Source organism: Macaca mulatta, chromosome 1 (assembly GCF_049350105.2).
Source record: "Macaca mulatta isolate MMU2019108-1 chromosome 1, T2T-MMU8v2.0, whole genome shotgun sequence".
Classification (NCBI taxonomy): domain Eukaryota; kingdom Metazoa; phylum Chordata; class Mammalia; order Primates; family Cercopithecidae; genus Macaca; species Macaca mulatta.
In genome coordinates, this window is record NC_133406.1 from 165949215 (window position 1) to 165970546 (window position 21332).

Sequence of the window (21332 nt, forward strand, 5' to 3'; positions counted from 1 at the left end):
AAAATCAAAGAGTTTTTATAAAAACTTGGAGTATTTATTACAAATAAAAGTAATCAAATGCAATTTTATCATTAAAAATTGTCCTCAAATTAAAAGATGATCTAGATCAAGCTTGTCCAATCCATGGCCCACGGGCCACAGAATGGCTTTGAATGTGGCCCTACACAAATTTGAAAACTTTCTTAAAACTTTATGAGATTTATGCAAGAACATTTTGTTTTGTTTTGTTTTGTTTTGCTCATCAGCTATTGTTTGTGTTAGTGTATTTTATATGTGACCCAAGACAATTCTTCTTCTTCCAGTGTGGACCAGGGAAGCCAAAAGATTGGACACCCCGATCTAGATCATAATATTGTTATTTATCTAATAGAAAAACATGATTTAACAGATGTTAGTCCAAAGTCAGCTGCTTTCACTAATGTATTTCTATTTTAATTCCAGAGACTTTTCAGTTTATTTCCAAAAGGCATCATGGTTTCCCCTTCAGTCTCACCTTTTTCCTGAATGGGATGCAGGTGAACAGGTTAAGCTCCTGTTGTGAATACAAGCATCGAAAAGGTTCCAGGCTCGGAGGCAAACGAGGCTACTTTGGGTTTGTGTGTGTTGAGAGATCATCTCCTTGCTACAAGTATGGAAACAAATGTCCTTTGGTAGAGCGCAAGTTTTGCTACATTTTTCTTTGAATGCTTTTACGAATGCATTTCTCTTCACAATTGTTAAAAAAATTCAGTATAGATGAGCCTGAAATATCTAAGTTCAGGGTTATTTATTGTAACATGGTGTGCTGAATTTGAAATTTTAAGATGGAAATCAGACTTACAGAGGTGTTATATGATGAAGATAAAAGCTAGTACATTTTAAATTATTTCACTTTCTATCTCTTCTTTCTTCTCACTTTAAGAACTGTTTCTGAAGGGAAGGAGAGAGATTTTTTGTTTGTTTGTCTGTTTTTCCTCATTCATCTTAGTAACTGGTTTTAGGCTGAGCCTTAAAGTGTGTGCCAAGCATCTGACTTACTTGACTGGACATTTTCAGTTATGCCTATTAGAGGTTAGGTTTGCCTGCGTTACTGTCTGACCCAGTTTTCATCATCTCCCTTAGTTTCAATCTTGGGCATAACAAAATGCATGATAAAAGGTCAGTTTTGACTGTTACCAGCTTTCATATTGAACATTCTGTTTGAAATCAGGAGTCTTGCTTATGGGCTTTCATATTTTCTAAAAGTATTGGCTAGATGCCAAGCTAGAACACAAGAGTGAATCAACTAAAGTACTTGTCTCCATGGAACTTATTCTAATGGAGGAAAAGCTGATAACATACCAATGAAGAAATTAATATATGTGAGATGGTCAGCATGATGAACACAAAACAGGGTAAGGGAGATACATGGAGTGAAGGGAGACAAGAGTCATGAGGATTGTGTTATTTTATGTAGGAAGGTGAGGAAGGGCCTCTCTGATGAGATGTCTTTTGAGCAGAAACCAGGAAAAAAAAAAGTTGCTTTCTTGAAATAGCTTTTGAGATAGAGGAAAAGCATATACAGAAGGCATGAAGCAGGTACACGTTTGGTGTGTCTAAGGTAGCTTGACCAAAGCAAAAGGAATAGAACCATGAAATTGGAGACGAGGTCAGAGAAACCATGAGGGCAAGCCACGTAGAGTCCTAGAGTCATTGCAAGGACTTTAACTTTTATCTGAGAAGGATGAGAATCTTCTAAGGTGGGTTTTGAGCAATGACTTATCATGATCTAATAGTAACTCTTGTGGGAAAAATAAACAAGGGAGTGTGGGGAAGATAGCAGAAACTGCTTTAATCCAGAGAAGAGATAATGGTGGAATGAGTTAGAAGTAATTTTAAAGGTAGAGCTTACTGATGAATTGAATGCAGGAAATGAGATAAAGAGCAGAGTCAAAGATGTTTCAATTTTTTTTGTCTTGAATAACTAGAAAGAAGTCCAGTTAACATGTATGTAAGATGAGACTGTGGAAGAAGCAGGTTTTTGGGGTGGAATGAAGCAGTTTTGGTTGAGGACACATTGAGTCTGAGACATGTATAAGATAAGCAAGTAGAGATGCTGAGTAGGCAGTTGAATATACGAATCCGGGGTGAGGTGAGAGGTCCAGGCTGGAGACGCAAATCTGAGACTAGTTTTTATACAGATGACATTTATAAGATTGCTTAAGAATTGAACATAGAGAAGATGTCTGAGTAATGAGTGTCACTCTATTTAAAAGATGAGGGAGGTAAAGAGGAACCGGCCTAAGAAGGAAAGGCAGTGAGTAGAAAGAGAACCTAGAGAGAGTAGTATCTTGGAAATAAAGAAAATGGTTAAAGAATAAGGGCATGATTAATGGAGTTGAATGTGTGGATAGGTGAAGTAAAATGAAGACTCAGGATTGGACATTGATTTGGTAGTGTGTTGGCTACTGGTGATCATGGCACAAGTTACAGTGCAGCAATTGGGGTGTAAGCTTTCTTGGAGTGGATTTAAAAAATAGTTGGAGAAGAACTAAGGCCAGAGACTATAGAGAAGGTTTAAAAATAATTTTGCTATAAAGAATGGTAATTAGGAGGTAGCCAGGAGGAAGAACGTAGGGGTTCAAGGAAGGCTCTTTATTTTTTAAGATGGGAGATACTATAATATGTTTATATGCTGATACAAAGGATTATTGAATACCTTAGAGAAGAAGAAACGTGAAGTATGACATAAAGGTGGAAATTTCTGGAGCTAAATACTTGGGTAGACTGGAGAAGATGAGATGTAGGGCTCAAGTAGGGGTATAAGCCTTAAGAAGAGGAGAAACATTCTTGTATGGTAACAGGAAGAAAGAAAGAAGGCATACAAGATAGAGATGTAAGTTGCTATTAATAGATGTGCTGGGAACAACTGGAAGCTCTCTGCTGATTGTTTCTATTTCTTAAACAATACATACATTTATCAGCTGAGGATAAGGCTGAGAGAAGAGGGGTTGGGTGTTTCCAGAGAGATAAGAGCGTAAAAGAATCATCCAGAGAATGGAAGATTGAATGGCCTAGGGCAAGATAGTATCAGTGCCCACCTGTACTTAGGGACCACATGAGCTGCCTTCCTATTCCAACTCAGATATGCTATCTCCTTATTTGGGGGCAGGTCATTTAACACAGTTCTGTTTAATTCCCAGGAAAGCTAATAAATATCTGCAATCATCTATGTGCAAATATATTACATTCTTTTGGGGTTGTGGTATAAATCCAAGCTGTAAATTATTAACCCTGAGCACTTTCTATGGAAGTTCAGTACCAAAATCTGACTGACAGCGTTTACTCTCGTTCCACACTCACTAGCCTCTGTATAATTCTTTCTATGATTTCAACACTTGGTCCCCTCTAGATTCTTTCTTCAACCTTTTCAAATAATAACATCAAAATGGTTGCAATATTAAAGAATAAGGCCTATGACTCTCAACCGAAATGCATGGTTCTTACAGAAGAATGGTTTTCAATTGTTTTGTTAACTTCATAACCATTTTTCCAATGAAATCTGTGAATGCCCAAAATAGAACAGTACATTGCCATTGGCTGTCTCCCTGTTGCAGGTCAGGTGAAAGTTGAGTCAGTGGTTTAAATGGGACAAGGTTAGGTGAGTGAGCGTTAGAGCCTTGCTTGTTTGTCCTCTTCCTCACTTGAGACTTTTCTGGTTATTCTAGAGACCATGACACTGCAGAACTCCATGGAGAGTTGAGAACTACCCCAAAGGAGACTGATAGCACTTACTATCTTCTGTAACTTTGGTTTTTTGGTCACACCCATAATGATACTTTTAGTTACATTAAGCAATGCACACTAATTCCTCCAATATATTCAAAATGAAATTAATTTTAATTTATTTTTAAAATGCCAGTCCCTGAAACATTTATGATGAGAAAAAGGAGGACATGGTACAATAAAATAACAGAAAATTATATTTCTAAAATGATTAGGAATTACCTGTTTAAGGTCCTCAGAAAACAAGAAAAGCTGAGCAGTGGTCACTTCTAAAGTGTAAGGTTCCACAACTGTCCTCATCTCTCAATTATAGGAACTGTTTGAAGAGGCATAGTAATTTTCAATTGCTAGCATGAAACATGGGAAGAAATGCCTAACTATGTAGAATGCAGACGGCTTTGAGCTTTCGTAATCATAATCAACACCTCAAATTATATTCAGAAGTCAAATAGGTAGTCAGTGACGAGGAGAGCAGATGTTGCTCACTTTGTTTGTCCAATTCCCTTCAGCAGATGGGCAATAAAAAGTCTGTGCATGCAGTAGGGAGGCATCAAAGCCTTTACGCAGCCACAACATAAACTAAAAGTAACAGCATATCAGAGGCTCCAAATCAATGGATTTGGTGTTGCAATTGATAAGGGAAGAACAGCTTGAACAGAAGGCAATGCTAGTAATCATATACTGTGAAGATTCATGACACCTTTATTCCAAGGAAAGCAATGTGCTAAGCACATCATCATTATAGTCAAGAAATATTTATCGTGCTTAATATGGGTGAGATAAGTATAATCTCGTTATCTCATTTTTTACAGCCTGATAGTTACTTTGAGTGCAAATCCTTTTAGCTTTATTTTATGGGGACATATTGAAAAGTTAAGTGATATAACTCAGTTCTCATATTTGCTTGTTGGAAAAATGTATTAAGATCAATTCCTTTGCTATTTCTATACTGCAGATGGCTGAAATTTTGTGAAATCTTCAGTTTTAGAAATTACCATTGGATTTGTTCAGGTTGAGGCATTTTTCAGATTTTATATATTATTCCTATTCTTCTGGGACTGGCAGGTCTTGACTGCTTGCTGATCCCCTTCATCTACCCACTATAAATTCAGTTCTCTGATAGTTGTGTCACATGGAGAGAGGGCCATGTGAGTAGTTCTAGAGAAAGAAAATGAAGAGACTGATAACTACCAGATACCTTTTTCAGATCATGAATTTTATCCAGGTCTTGCCAGAAACTTCTCCAGATTGTATTAGTGTCAGCTGAGAGAGTGTGACATTTGTCTGTGTAACTAGTCATCTCTCCTAGTTATATCATAACTAGGAACTGGAGGCCTACACCTGTAATAGACCAATATGGTTGTGCTTCAGTATGACGTGATGGAGCCTAGCAGTCTTGAGCTAGAATCCAGCTCCATCACCCACGTACTGGGTGACCTTGAACTGCTAGAGCCTTTTAAGCCTCAGTTTTCTCATTTGTAAAGTGGTGATGATAGTTCTTATTTTATTCGTCTATGAGATAATGAATTCCTTAAGATAATGGATACAGAGTACCCAGAAAAGAGCTTGGCACAGCGAGTGCTCAATAATCTTATCATTATCATAATCATCATTTTTATTAATGTATATATTATTATCATTGGAATTCTTATTTTAATATCAACTTAGATATAAAAAAGCTTTAGAAGACAATTTATTCACATTACTTTTGTTATAATGGATTTAAAAGTTTGAATGTCATAATGCATTCAGATTATCTGCATGGTTCACCAGATTTGACTTGGAATGACTTCATAACCTCTATAAATTATTGCCATTTTTGAGGAATAAGAACTTATTACTAGTAAAAATCACCAGAAGACTGTCGTACAGACTTCAAAAGGCCATTCTAAAAGCAATAATGACAGTTCTATGAAAATGAGTGTACAAACTCCTGAGTTACTTACCTAAAAGATGCAACAATATTTGACTGTATATATTACTTTAAAAAATCAATCATATTTATTTAGAGCCAGTCTTGTAAGTCTTTTGTTACTGTTGTTGTGTTGTTAAAATACAAGTTATCAGACTGAATGGCATCTTGCTTCTTCTGACCATTTTTATATCAGCTTCTCTATGTTTATAAATCTGCATGTTCTATTATCACATAATTCTCATTTAAAGACTTGAAATATATTTTTATGTATGTAAAATTATATACCCATCTATATTTCTGTATCTATGATACATGTTACTGTTTAGGACCAAAAATATTCTTGAAGGCACAGATTTTAGTTTGAAACTGTAGTTCTTGGTTGATGTTTTATTTTATTTTGTTTATTATTGTGGATAACATTATTAAGAATTTGTTGTGTTTGTTTACAAGATTTTAGTATCAAAAAAGAATAGTTTATTTTTAATTAGCTTTTTAATTGTTTATTTTTATTAGTGTATACTGTAATCAAAATATTTTCGTATCTTTTTTTACTAGTATAAGAGATAAGTGCTTTCAAAAGCTTTGAGGTTCCATTGTGCTGTCTATAAGGGTTAACACACACTTCCTGTTAATATTTTTCATAGGTGCATTATTGCAATGGGCCTTGACAAAAAAACATCTTTGCCAAAATCTAGGAAAGAAAAGAGCACTGAGAAAGGAGAGGACCTGAAGAAGGATGAGGGGAAAATGAGGCAAGAGAGGGAGTATGTGATACCAAAAAGAAATGAGATCAAGGAGAACCAATCCTCTGTCTCAGCCAAATTTTCAGCTCAAGAAATAAAAACAGGGCTCAAAGAAGTTATAACTGCTGTGGAGGAAATGACAAGTAAAGGAAAACCAGGACATGATGTCTGGGAAGACGACCAGGAAAATACTTTAAAATATGGTAATCAACAACACAAGTTTCTTTTCTTGTTGCTGCGGCTGTTTCATTTGTCTTTGAAGTGTGATTATCAAAATTTTCAAAAATACCCATTAAATGTTACCCAGCTGTGGACTTCAGGCAGCTCTGTTACTGTGGGGTATCCCTGACCTCCTTCCTCTGCTGTTTTGTGTGGCGTCCTTTGTCACCTACCTTAGAGGAGGGCAGACCTAACCCCCGAAAGGTTAAAGGTTCTTCCTGCAGAGATGAGGAGGTAGAATAGAGTATATGTCAATATGAATTAGAGACTCTATTGACTTCTGCAGAGACCATTTTGGCCAAATAAAATTTTACCTATTTTAAAAGTTTTTGAATGTACTGTTTTTCATGAAATTGATGAATTTGCTTTGACACCAGGTAGGTACAACCTATATAATTATGTGGTGATAGAGTATTCCATAACTAAAAACAGTTGGCTATAGGCTTAGGGTTGTAGAACCTATCTGTCTGCTGTTTTTCGCTTTCTTCTTTATTCTCTGTTCTCTCCTTCTTCCTCTCTCCTGCCTTCCCCTGCTTCTCTGTCTCCCTCTCTCCATACACATACACCCACCACCCCACCACACACACACACACACACATGCACATTCATATATATACATACACACATACGTATGCAAGCATGTCTCATTTTATTGTGCTCGCTTTATTGCACAAGCTTTGCAAATATAGCACTTTTTATAAATTAAAAGTTTGTGGCAACCCTGCATCAAAGTCTATCAGCATCATTTGTCCAACAGCATGTGCTCACCTCATCCCTGTGTCACATTTTGTCAATATTTCTAACTTTTTCATTATTATGATATCTGTCATGGTGATCTGTGATCGGTGATCTGTGTTGTTACCATTGCAATTGTTTTGGGATGCCATAAGCTATACCCTGTAAGAAAGTGAACTTAATCAATGTTCTGACTGCTCCACTGACCAGTTGTTCTCCAGTGTCTCCCCTCTCCTTGGTCTTCTCTGTTCCCTAACACACAACAGTGTTGAAATTAGGTTAATTAATAATGCTATACAATATACTTTAGATGTTCAAGTGAAAGGAAGAGTCTCATGTCTTTCACGTTAAATCAAAAGAATCGATTAAGCTTAGTGAGGAAGGCATATCAAAAGCCAAGATATGCTAAAAGCTAGGCTACTTGTGTCAAACAGTTAGCCAAGTTGCGAACACAAAAGTAAAGTTCCTGAAGGAAGTTAAGAGTGCTACTTCAAGTGAACATGTGCATGATAAAAAAGAAATCCTTATTGCTGATATATAGAGAATTTTAGTGGTCTTGATAGAAGATCTAACTAGCTACAACATTCTCATAAGCCAAAGACTAAGTCAGAGCAAGGCCCTAACTCTCTGCAATTCTATGAAGGCTGACAGAGGTGAAAAAGCTACAGAAGAGAAGTATGAAGCTAGCAGAGTTTGGTTCATGAGGGTTAAAGAAAGAAGCCATCTCCATAGCATAAAAGTGTGAGGTGAAGTAGCAAGTGCTGATGTAGGAGCTGCTGCAATTTTATCCAGAAGACTAGCTAAGATCATTTATAAATGTAGCTACATTAAACAGTAGGTCTTCAGTGTAGATGAAACAGCCTTACATTGAAAAATATGCCATCTAGGACTTTCATAGCTAGAGAGGAGAAGTCAACACCTGACTTCAAAGCTTCAAAGGATAGGCTGACTCTTCTTTTAGCAGCCAGTGCAGCTGGTGAGTTCATGATGAAGCCAATGCTCATTTAGCATTCAAAAAGTCCTAGGGCCCTTAAATGGTATGCTAAATTTTATCTGCTTCTGCTCTATAAATGAAACAAACAAAGCCTGGATGACAGCACATCTACTTACAGCATGATTTGTGGAGTATTTTCAGCCCACTGTTGAGACCTACTGCTCAGGGAAAAAGATTTCTTTCAACATATTACCACTCGTTGACAATGTACCTGGTCACTCAAGAACTTTGATGAAGATGTGTAGTGCGATAATGTTGTTTTCATGCCTGCTAGCACAACATCCATTCTGTTATTATCCTTATGGATCAAGGAGTAATTTCAGATCTTATTCTTTAAATAATATATTTTATAAGGCTATAACTGCCATAGATAGTGATTCCTCTGATGGATCAGAGCAAATTCAGTTGGAACCTTTCTGGAAAGAATTCACAATTCTAGATGCCATTAAGAACATTCATGATTCATGGAAGGAGGTAAAAATATCAACATGAACAGGAGTTTGAAAGAAGGTGATTTTAGCCCTCATGGGTGATTTTGAGGAGCTCAAGACTTTGGTGGAGGGAGTAATTGCAGATGTGGTAGAAATAGCAAGAGAATTAGAAGTGGAGCCTAAGATGAGATTGAATTGTTGCAATCTCATGATAAAACTTGAATAGATAAGGAGTTGCTTCTTAGGGATGAACAGAGAAAGAAGTTTCCTGAGATGGAATTTACTCTTGTTGAAGATGCTGTGAACATTGTTGAAATGACAACAAAGAATTTAGAATATGTATAAAATGTATTAGTTGATAAAGGAGTGGCAGGATGGAGCCCAATTTTGAAAGAGGGTTTACTGTGAGTAAATGCTGTTAAACAACATTGCATGCTACAGATAAATCTTCATGAAAGCAAGAGTCAATAGATGTGGCAAACTTTATTGTTGTCTTATTTTAAGAAATTTCCACAGCCACCCCAGCCTTCAGCAACGACCACCCCGATCTGTCAGGAACCATTAACATCAAGGGAATAACCTCCACCAGCAAAAAGACAATGACCAGCTAAGGCTCAGATGATTGTTAGCATCTTTTATCAATAAAGTTATTTTAGTTAAGGTGTATACATTTTTTTAGATATAATGCTGTTGTATACCCAATAGACTGTAGCATAGTAGGAACATAATTTTGGATGCACTGGGAAACCAAAAAGTTTATGTGACTGTCTTTTTTGCAATGACCTGGAACTCAACCTGCAATAGCCCTGAGGTATACCTGTATATTGAATATATATAGGTATACATTCAGGGGTATAGGTATGCTTGTATATACTTATACATAAAGCAGTAATAACAACAATAATAAAAGTGCCAAGCACTGAGCACTGAACTAGGCACTGTGCACACACAATCTCATTTTATCCTCACCATTCAATATGGTAGGTATTATTATTACTTCAATTTTACAGGCTGGGAAATTGAGGCTTAGATACACAAAAAGAAAGTAGCAGAACAAGAATTTGCACCCAGGTTTGTCTAATTCCAAAGCTCAGTCTTTCAAACACTGTACAACCTTCTATTACAAGTTAGCCTACCCACTACATGGTTGTGGATAGTGTGTCCAAAGTATCAGAAAGGGAGAACTGCCTGTGTGTCCCTCATTCTCAGGAGACAAAGCCTGGTTAGGGGGCACAATAACCATGGGTTGGGGTGACCTGTGGAAGGGCTGGCTTCGGGAAAGGGACAACTTCTAGGTATCTTCCTCCCCACGTCATATTTTTGCTGCCCAAGTGTTTCAGGAATCCAAGACAATAATTACAGGGCTGTTATAGCGCTAGACTTCATGTTGGATTACTACCGAATATAGTGTATCTTTTACAAAAGATTTCACTTAGAACAGTTTTACCAGCTCACCATTCTTCACAATCTCTTCTAGTCTTTGTCCTATCTTGGCATGAGAATTTTAATATATCTGTAGCAATAGTAATCACAGAGGTATTAACAAATAGGATGTGTTTTCATGTGTTTTAACTTTGAAGACATGGTGGTTTATGGAAGTCATGTTCGGTGGAAGCTTTTCATTTTCTTTTTTTTTTCTTAAACCAACCTAACTAGTGCTATGAGTGATGTACTTTATACTTATGATACCTATGATAAAGTTTTTCCTGGGGTCTTTCTTCCGGGTTGGCTAGTTAATGGACTTTAAATGTCCATTTCCGTTTTTAAAAACGCAGCGGACTCTGTCTCAAAAAATAAAATAAAAATAAATAAATAAATAAATAAATAAAACGCAGCCACAGCAGCAACGGTTCAGCTCTCTGCATAATAGTCACTGATGAAAGGGCAGCAAGAAGTTTGAATCGAGGCCAGCAAGATTAGGTTGTGGCTAGATTGATGTTGACCTGGTGTTGACTCACGTCCTCATTAGTGGGGATGGTAAACAACAAGCTAATTAAATTCTCTAGAAGAAGGCAAGTGGGATAGGGAGAACAGAAGAAATTATGTAAAAGGTTTTAGAAAGCATGCCACTGTTTTATTCATATCAAAAACGTGAGTAGATGGCACAAAAGTGATGTGCTTTGAGCTATAATGCCAATGGAAGGCTTGTGGTTAATAGAAAGCTAATATTTAAATGTGATGATAGCAGGGATAGAATAAAACCAGGGCAGCCTTGACTTTATATTTGAGAGAAAACACAAAATATGATGCCGGGACTGTTCTTGTGGTTCACTTCATGTTCCTTCACTTATGTGCTGTGCTTCAATTATATAACTGTAATTGTGTCCTAATTGCGGGCACTTGTACTGCCTGATTTTAATCAGGTGCCTCGAATAAAGTGTGTTGCTGTCAAAGGAGTACATATAATTTGTGATTTCTCCTGTTCTAAAATCTACTCCCTTCGCTACGCAATCACAAGGACTATTAGTACTAATCCATAATATTTATTATGCACCTGCTATTCATGGCACTGTGCTAAGCACGTTCCAGGGATTATTGCTCTCAATCCTCACCACAGCGTTGTATTACCCATGTTACAGATGGAGAAACTGAAGCTTAAAGACAAATTGCCCAAGGTCACATAGTTAGTAGGTGTTTTAACTGGGTCTTGGGCACATGAATGCCTGATTCCCAAACCCTCACATTTCACTACTATGTAACACTATGGATGGAATTACAGCAATCCACTCATATTCTCTCTGGCCCTCTGCTTATCTTATGATCAGTAGCAAACACCTGTAGTGTGATATATGTATGTGTATTCTGCAGCTAATCTCACCTTTCTCTTTTGGGAAGTCTTCCTTGAGACCCTAAAATGACTTTCCACTCTCTTTTCATTCCATTCTGCTTACTTGACACTACTTCACACAATTAATTATATGTCCTATATAAAAATCCATAGCAATCCAGCCCAGTTGTGTTGAAAAACACATTACTGAGGATCACATATTAAAAACTACGATAAAGTGAGTTCAGTGTTTCTTGTGTACCTACATCTTATTCCCTCAATAAAAATTGGAGAGTCCTTCATGGCAGGGAATGTCTTATTGTAGTGTCTTCTATCTTGCAGTTTTATCCTCTTAAACATAGAAAATTCTCAAAAAATAGGCTTATTGATTGATAGTTATCAGGGTTATCCTATAACTTGGGAATTATCCTATAACTTGGCCGGTAATACTTGTATCAAAATATTTGCTCGTTTTTATTAGTATTTTCTGTTTGCATCTAGCAATATAAAGCAAATTCTTTATCTTCTTGCTTATTTTACAGTTTTGGTTTACTGATATTCATATTTTGTATTTAAATGTATTAAATCTCTTTTGTGGAAACATTTTTGTGATTATCTAATTTTCTTTGTTACAGGTTTTGATTTCACTTTTCCCCTTCTATCTCCCTCATTCTCTGTATTTACAGAGCTTTCTGCATATGCACAGGGCATACATTTCTAGATTAAGTTTGTTTCACTGGGTGGACAGCTCTCAAGTAAATTACCCGAGAGACCCACCCCTGCACTGACAGAGAAGCCAGAAAAGCTAATAACTAAAACACACAACATTGAGAAACCTTTATTTTAATGGTAATTTTTATTTTAAGGATAATTGTTTATTTGCTTAATTGGTTCTGCATGAGATCCTTTTGCTCTCTATCCTTGGCATGTTGTCACTTCAAGATTTTTAGTTTTTTGTGGAAGAAAAGGGGGAACAATTAAATATGAAAGGTGAAAAATTATAACCACGAGGGACAGCTGGAGTTTATCTGATGTGACAATTTCCTTTTCCTGCTACAGATTTTTTGCACCTCTGCAGGGAATAAAGCAAATACGTGACTGTGACAGGAATATTCTATTTTGTATAAATTTTTATCATTGAAATGTAATTATTTCATTTATTGTAGGAATGAAGAATGCATATGATTTCAGTTCTGGCCTACATATAGAATCCTTCATAATGCCTTTTCTTGATGTCCATTTGTTTCTTAAAGAATGTGCTATTCACAGTGTTACTTCTCAGGGCCTTTGGACTTGATTAATTGAATTTTTCCACTTCACTATTCATTAAGTTGATATCCAAATATTTTGAACACTTCTCGTATGAAATATGACCTCACTGGATCTCCAAATTAACTTTCATTATTATAATCCTGTTCTCTTCATTTTTAATTTATTTCTAATTTATTGTTTTATATCAAGTTCTTCTCTTTCCATTTTGGTTATTTTAGATGATGATGTTCATTTGTAAATGAACTTTTATTAGGTTTCAGCCTTGTCATTTGGAGCTTCATTTCTTTTGTGCTCTTGTGTATGTAACTGATTGGAATCTTTGATCATTTGCTGTTAGTTTTCCATATTCACTAATTGAACGAAAAAGAAGAAGCAAAGAAAGGCTCAGAGAAGAGAGGATAATGGAGTCAAAGTTCTCATTAGAGAGAAATAGGTTAAGATAAGGGGTTCTATTTTCATTCTTATAGTGGAGATTTTCTTTTTTCAGAGTACGAAGAAGATTTTGAAATAGATGAGGAGAAACAAGGTGAAAAAGCTAATGAAGAAGGACAGGCCGATGTTCAAATGAATGGAATACCACAGTCACCTTTGGATGATAAAAGAGATAATTTAGACCCTGAAAAAGAGAATGAAACCTCATCACAGAAGGCACCAGATGCCCATGACAATGTGAAAGATGAGAATGATGGATGCTCTGAGAGTGAACTGGAAGAGGATAAACAAGGCGAGTTGTTGAGCTTATCATGTAACATAGGCTGTTTACTGAGTGTGTTTACTACTTTTCTTTGTTTTCTATTTAATGAAATAATCCTCTTTTTTTCTCTTGAATATATATATATATATATATATATTTAACTTTTAAATAAGGGGTACATGAGAAGGTTTGTTACACAAATAAACTTATGTCATGGGGGTTCGTCGTACATATAATTTATCACCTAGGTATTAAACCTAGCACACATTAGTTATTTTTCCTGATCCTCTTTCTCCTCCCATGCTCCACCCTTCAATAGGCCCCCGTGTTTGTTGTTCCCCACTATGTGTTCATGTGTTCTCATCATTTAGCTCCCACTTTTGAGAGCATGAGGTAATTTGTTACCTTCGTATTTTATTAATGCAGCTTCAAAAATCTAATGAAAGAGACGTAAAACAAATGTGTCTGTAACTATTTTAGAACGTAAAGGAATCTTAAAAAGGACATTTATGACTATAGCCATATCTTATCAGTGTTCCAGTTACATCGCAAATGTAACAAATTGTTTGGAAGGAAAAAGTTAAAAATTTCCTATTTCCACAGTTCAGTGTATCTTTCCAGAACATAAACTTACATACCAATATTTATGTAATTTTTTACAAATATGTGAACATATAATTCATGTTACTCTTGAAATTGTTTTTTTCAGTTTAACTATGCACATATATTAAGTATCCCAAGAAGTCAATACATGTATGGATAACTTATTATTGCTAATAGCAATATGAATGTTTATGGTATGCCAATTTATTGTTTTGTATACTGATATTTCTGTATCTTTAGGCCATATTTCCTTAAGTATTTGCTTATGTTTAATTTTAGTAAATCCTGGCAGACTGCTTTCTGAAAGGGTCATATAATTCACATTCCTAACAAGAATATAAGAGAAAGCCTGTTTTGTGATTACACCCACTCACTGGATTTTATTAATCTTATTTATGTTAATCTTATGGGCAAAAAAATACTAGCTTCTTGTTTTAGTTTTTATTACCCTAACTTCTGGTGGGTTGAGCATCTTTCCTAATATTCATTGTCCATTTATATTTCCTTTTCTGTGAATATATTGCTTGCTTTACCCATTTTTCTATTGGATATTATGGTTATTGGGGGGCTCTTTATTAGGCATAGTTTATCACATGCTATCATGCTTTCATTTAATTTTTTTTTTACTTCATTAATATTTGGTCATTCAGAACTTTTTGATTTTTATTACTCTAATCTATTAATCTTGTTTGTTATTGTTTATCAGTTTCTTTTCTAATTAAAAAGCCTTCTCCTAATCCAAAGGTTAGGGACACATTCCCAAATTTTCATCCATTTTCATTATTTAATTTTGATTCAGATACGTAATCCCTATGAAATTTATGAGTTTTTTAAAACAACTTGAGGTAAAGATTCTTTTCAATGCAAGACCATAAAATCCATGTAATAAATAGTACTAAATTTCACTTTTAGCATAAGTTGAATCAATGATTTTCACACATACCTCAGCATTTCAGAAATATAAAAAAGTATAATTTTAATAATAGGTATGATGGGAGAAAGAGAGAAAGCTATATATAAGAAAATATGTGGAAAACAGCAATCAGTAGACTTTCATGGTAAAATAAAGAGAAATAAAAAAATCCTAAGTTAGAAAAGAAAATGCAAGAGGAGTAGAGAATGTTGGAGAGGATCGAAACACCAGTGGCAGACTACAGCATAATAAGCAATGTTCTCACTAAATGTTAGGAGTTTGGAAACTCAACAGATGTTCAGAAGATAGATACAGGAGATGAGGCAAAATGTCTGACTCTTTTTTGGTTCCATATGAATTTTAAAATAGGTTTTTCTAGTTCTGTGAAAAATCTCAATGTTAGTTTGATAGCAACAGCATTGAATGTATAAAAAACTGTTTTGGGAAGTATGGCCATTTAAATAATATTGATTCTTCGTATCCATGAGCATGGAATGTTTTTCCATTTGTTTTTGTCATCTTTGATTTCCTTGAGCAGAGTTTTGTGGTTCTCCTTGTAAATATCTTTCACCTCCCTGGTTGACTGTATTCCTAGGTATTTTATTCTATTTTATTTTTGTGGCAATTGTGAATGGGACTGCATTTTTGATCTGACTCTTGGCTTGAGTGTTGTTGTATAGGAATGTTAGTGATTTTTGCACATTGATTTTGTATCGTAAGACTTTGCTGAAGTTATTTATCAGCCTAAGGGGCTCTTGGTCCAAGACTGTGGGGTTTTCTGGATATAGGGTCATGTTGTCTGCCAAACACGGATAGTTTGACTTCCTCTCTTCCTATTTGGATGCCTTTATTTCTTTCTCTTGCCTGATTGCCCTGGGTAGGGCTTCCAATACTATGTTGAATAGGAATGGTGAGATAAGGCATCCTTGTCTTGTGCTGGTTTTCAAGGGGAATGCTTCTAGCTTGTGCCCAATCAGTATGATGTTGGCTGTGGGTTTGTCATAAATGGCTCTTTTTATTTTGAGTTATGTTCCTTCAATACTTAGCTTATTGACAGTTTCTAACATGAAGGGGTATTGAATTTTATCAAAAACCTTTTCTGCATCTATTAGGATAATCATGTGGGTTTTGTCTTTAATTCCACTTATGTGATGAATCATATTTATTGATTTGCATATGTCAAACCAACATTGCATCCCAGGTATACAGCCTACTTGATCATGGTGAATAAGCTTTTTGGTGTGCTGCTGGATTTGATCTGCCAGTATTTGGTTGAGGATCTTTGCACTGATGTTCATCAAGGATATTGGCCTGAAGTTTCCTTTTTTGATGTTGTGTCTGTGTCAGGTTTTGGTATCAAGATGATGCTGGCCTCAGAGAATGAGTTAGGGAGGAGTCCCTCGTCCTTGAATTTTTTGGAATAGTTTCAGTAGGAATAGTACCAGCTGTTCTTTATACATCTAGTCGAAATCAGTTATAAATCCATCTGGTCCTTGGCTTTTTTGATTGATATGCTATTACTAACTCAATTTCAGAGCTTATTATTGGTCTTTTCAGGGATTCATTTTCTTTCTGGTTCATTCTTCAGAGGGTGTGTGTCCAGGAATTTATCCATTTCTTCTAGATTTTCTAGTTTATGTGCATAGAGGTGTTCATATTATTCTCTGATAGTTGTTTGTATTTCTGTGGGGTCAGTGGTAATATCCCCCTCGTAGTTTCTGATTGTGTTTATTTGAATCTTCTTTGTCTTCTTTTTTATTGGTCTAACTAGTGGTCTGTTTTATTAACTAAAAGAAACTAGCTCCAGAATTTGTTGATCTTTTGAATTATCTTTCATGTCTCAATCTCTTTCAATTCAGGCCTGATTTTGATTATCTGTTGTTTTCTGCTAGCTTAGAGATTTGTTTGCTGATGGTTCTCCAGTTCTTTTAGTTATGATGTTAGGTTATTAAACTTGAGATCTTTCTAACTTCTTGATGTGGGCATTTAGTGCTATCAATTTCCCTCTCAATACTCTCCTTAGCTGTATTCCAGAGATTCTACTATGTTGTGTCTTTATTCTCTACTCAAATGTCATTCTGGGGCAAATTATTCAATTTCCATGTAATTATATGGTTTAGAGTACATTTCTTAGTTTGATTTCTAATTTGATGTGCTGTGGTCTGAGAGATGTTTTTTATGATTTCAGTTCTTTTGTATTTGCTGAGGAATGTTTTTCTTCTGATAATGTGATTGATTTTAGAGTATGTGCCATATGGCAGTAAGAAGAATGTATATTCTGTTGTTTTGAGGTGGAGAATTCTGTAGTAGTCTACAAGATCCATTTCAAACAGTGCTGAGTTCAGGTCCTGAATATCTTTGTTAATGTTCTATCTCAATGATCCGTGTAATATTGCCAGTGTGGTGTTAAAGTATAAGTGAGAGACTTTAACACCACACTGGCAACATTGCACAGTTACCTCCACATTATTGTTATGTGGGAGTCTAGGTCTCTTTAAAGGTCTCTAAGAACTTGCTTTACTTTATTAATCTGGGTGCTCCTGTGTTGGGGGCATACATATTTAGGATAGTTAGATCTTGTTGAATTGAATCCTTTACCATTATGTCATGTCCCTCTTTGTCTTTTTTTTTTTTTTTTTTTTATCTGTGTTGGTTTAAAGTCTGTTTTGTTTGGAACTAGAATTGGAGCCACTGCTTTTTCTGTTTTCTATTTGCTTGGTAGATTTTTCTCCATCCCTTTATTTTGAGCCTATGTGTGTCACTGCATGTGAGATGGGTCTCTTGAAAACAGCATAGCAATAGGTCTTGGTTCGTTATCTAGCTTGCCATTCTGTGTCTTTTAATTGGGGCATTTAGCCCATTTGCATTCAAGGTTAGTTGACATGTGTGGATTTGATACTGTCATCAGGATGTTAACTGGTTATTATTTTCGCATTGTTTTTACCTCTGAAATTTTTTTGGTATAAAATCGCAAAATTATGAATTTGAGAAGTATATTAGGATAATATAAAATAAAAGTAAATTAAGTAATCACAAGAGCAAATATTTAGTTTACAGTTCTACTCTTTTCAAAAAAGAATTCAAGCAATCCTATTCTAAAATTTTATGTACACACATACAAGGCAATAAAATAAAGAACATAAGTTATTAGACAAAAAGAGAAGATAGTTTTGCAAGTGCCAGAGATGGGACTGTGACTAGGCTTGAACTAAAAATTTAATCCCAGGCTTCCTGACAGTCAAGGTAAAGAATAAAGTACAATGGGCAAAATAAGAATGATGTTAATTATCAGTAAATTTTAAAAAAACATTTGCCATTATTTTTATTATGTTGAAAGAACTACTCAAGACCAATGGTCAGGCAATGAAATTTTCTTTTTAAGGTTTTAAACCAGGTCTTTTCTGTAATTTATCTTAATACATATATTTTATGTTTCTTAGATTAAATGTGACTAGTACATAAGCTCTCTTGTCAATTTGAATATTAATATTGGAGTTAGGCTTATAATCCTATATGATCTAGAGAAAGTGAAATATATTTTTGGAAAAGTGATATAATCTAAGTCAATAATTTTGAAGAAACTATCCAAGTGTCTCGAACCTGGAAAAACAGTGAAAATATGTTTGCATATTCATATAACTAGTTCAAAACACAAAGGACTCTTAATTATTTATTTCTTTAGTACTGGTGGGAAATTATCAAGTTGTTGATTTCATAAAGATTCAGTACACTCTTTGGATATCTTGTAATTGGGGGTACATTTTGTCCTGTATAATCATCTTGCTTTCTAGGAATCAAATAGATTTTTCTGAAACAGAATAATTTTTTATGTTCAAACAGAGAAAAAATTAGGCAGTTCTGGGTTCTTCCATGGAAGGAAAGCTTTAATCATTTAGACTTGTAATTATTGAATAACTGACAGCAATAGATAAGCTTTAACATTGAACACTGTTTGCACATAACTAATTGGAATCGTATGTTTGGAAAGGTATCTTATAATTGATAATGCAATAGGTCACATACTAGGCACTCTTTATTAAGACTATTTAAAGTGTTAAACCCTATGCTAAATATTTTATGAGAATTATCTCAGTTACCTCAAACAACCTTAAAATGCAGACAATTTTCTTTTATCACCATTTTACAAATAAATAAACTTGGAAATGGTGATATTAGGTAATTCCCAAAGTCACACAGTCAGAAAGCAGTGGAATCAAGATGCAAATGCTACCCAACTTTGGAACCTGCATTTTGGAGAAAAAATAATCAAAATCAGAGAATATCCACTTAGCTGAAGTTAAAGCAAATCTCCCCGATAAAAGAGTTGTGTTTCCTTAAAAATATGCATTTTAGATAAATTTATCTTGAGCTCTTCACTTTACCCTAGTCTCTAGCCTTTGTTGTGTTTTTTAAATTTTGTTTTTAAAATGAAGAAAATGGACAGTTTCTGTGATCAACTTTTAGCTTTTTCCTCCCTGGATGGACTTCCCTATCTACTTTAAGATGGTTTGCTTAGTTCTAGCACATCTCTCTCTTCTCCCATGACTGTCATCTACATCACCAGTCTTTATTGAGGTCTATAATTTATAAAAACCCATCATTCAATAGTTTAGTTTTCACTCATTGTTTAGGTATGTTAAATTTTGCCCTCTAATTTATTACACAAGTTAGTAACACAAATTAATTATACTGTAAAAGCTAGGACTGTGTGTACTTCTTATTTCTCACATAGCTGATTTCTTTTTATTTAACTTTCATGTTCAGGCATTCATGTGCAGTTTTGTCATATACATAAATTGCATGTCATGGGGGTTTGATGTACAGATTATTTTGTCACTGAGGTAATAAGCATAGTAGCCAATGGGTAGTTTTTTGATCCTCTCCTCTCACTCTCTACCCTCAAGTAGGCCCCAGCATCTATTGTTCCCTTCTTTGTATCCATATGTATGCAAAGTTTAGCTCCTACTTTAAGTGAGAATATGTAGTATTTGGTTTTCTGTTCCTGTGTTAGCTAACTCAGAATAATGGCCTCCAGCTCCATCCATGTTGCTGCAAAAGGCATGATCTCATGGCTACATAGTATTCTATGCAATGGAATAGTATGGCTGCATAGTATTTTTTATGGGTCTATAGTATTCCATAGTGTATATGTAACACATTTTTTAAAATCCAGTCTACTGTTGATAGCATTTAGATTTATTCCATGTCTTTGTTCTTATAAATAGTGCTTCAATGGACATGTGTATGTATTTGTCTTTATGGTAGAATAATTTATATTTGTTTGGGCATATACTCAATAATGGCATTTGCTGGATCAAATGGTAACTGTGTTTTAAATTCTTTGCAAAAACACCAGCTGCTTTCCAAAATGGCTGAACTAATTTACATTCCCATCAGCAGTGTATAAGCATCCCTTTTCTCCACGACCTTGCCAGCATCTGTTATTTTTTAATTTTTTAATAATAGTCATTCTGACAGTGTGAGATGGTATCTCATTGTGGTTTTGATTGGCATTTATCTAATGATTAGTGAAGTTAAAAATTTTTTCATATGCTTATTGGTCATGTGCATTTCTCCTTTTTTAAAAAGGAATGTCCTTTGGCCACTTTTTAATGGGGTTATCTTTTTCTTTTAAACTTAAGTTCCTTATTGATTCTCAATATTAGACCTTTGTCAGATGCGTAGTTCACAAATATTGCCTCCTGTTCTGTAGGTTGTCTGTTTAGTCTGTTGATAGTTTCTTTTGATGTGCAGAAACTCTTTAGTTTAATTAGGTTCCATTTGTCATTTTAGTTTATTATTTTTATTTTTATTTTTTTTGAGATGGAGTCTCGCTCTGTGGCCCAGGCTGCAGTGCAGTGATGGGATCTCGGCTCACTGCAAGCTCTGCCTCCCGGGTTCACCCCATTCTCTTGCCTCAGCCTCCCGAGTAGCTGGGACTACAGACACACACCACCACACCCGGCTAATTTTTCTGTATTTTTAGTAGAGATGGGGTTTCACTGTGTTAGCCAGGATAGTCTCCATCTCCTGACCTCATGATCCACCTGCCTTGGCCTCCCAAAGTGCTGGGATTACGGGTGCGAGCCACCATGCCCGGCAATTTTTATTTCAATTGCTTTTGGTGTCTTCATCATGAAATCTTTGTCAGGTTTTATGTCCAGAATGGTATTTTCTAGGTTATCTTGTACAGTTTTTAATAGTTTTGGGTTTTACTTTTAAGTCTTTAATACATCTTGAGTTGATTTTTATATATGATGTAAGGAAGGGGTTTAGTTTCAATCTTCTGCATATTTCTGACA

General features: G+C 35.2%; 1 protein-coding gene across 1 annotated transcript in view; it reads left to right on the forward strand.

Moving 5' to 3' along the window:
* Positions 1–21332, forward strand: part of ERICH3 (glutamate rich 3) — a 111185-nt gene that overhangs the window by 60140 nt on the left and 29713 nt on the right. The window contains exons 9-11 of the mRNA XM_015142624.3: positions 442–628; positions 6304–6605; positions 13308–13544. Of these exons, the coding sequence (XP_014998110.3) occupies positions 442–628; positions 6304–6605; positions 13308–13544 (726 nt within the window). The remainder of the gene's footprint in view (positions 1–441; positions 629–6303; positions 6606–13307; positions 13545–21332) is intronic.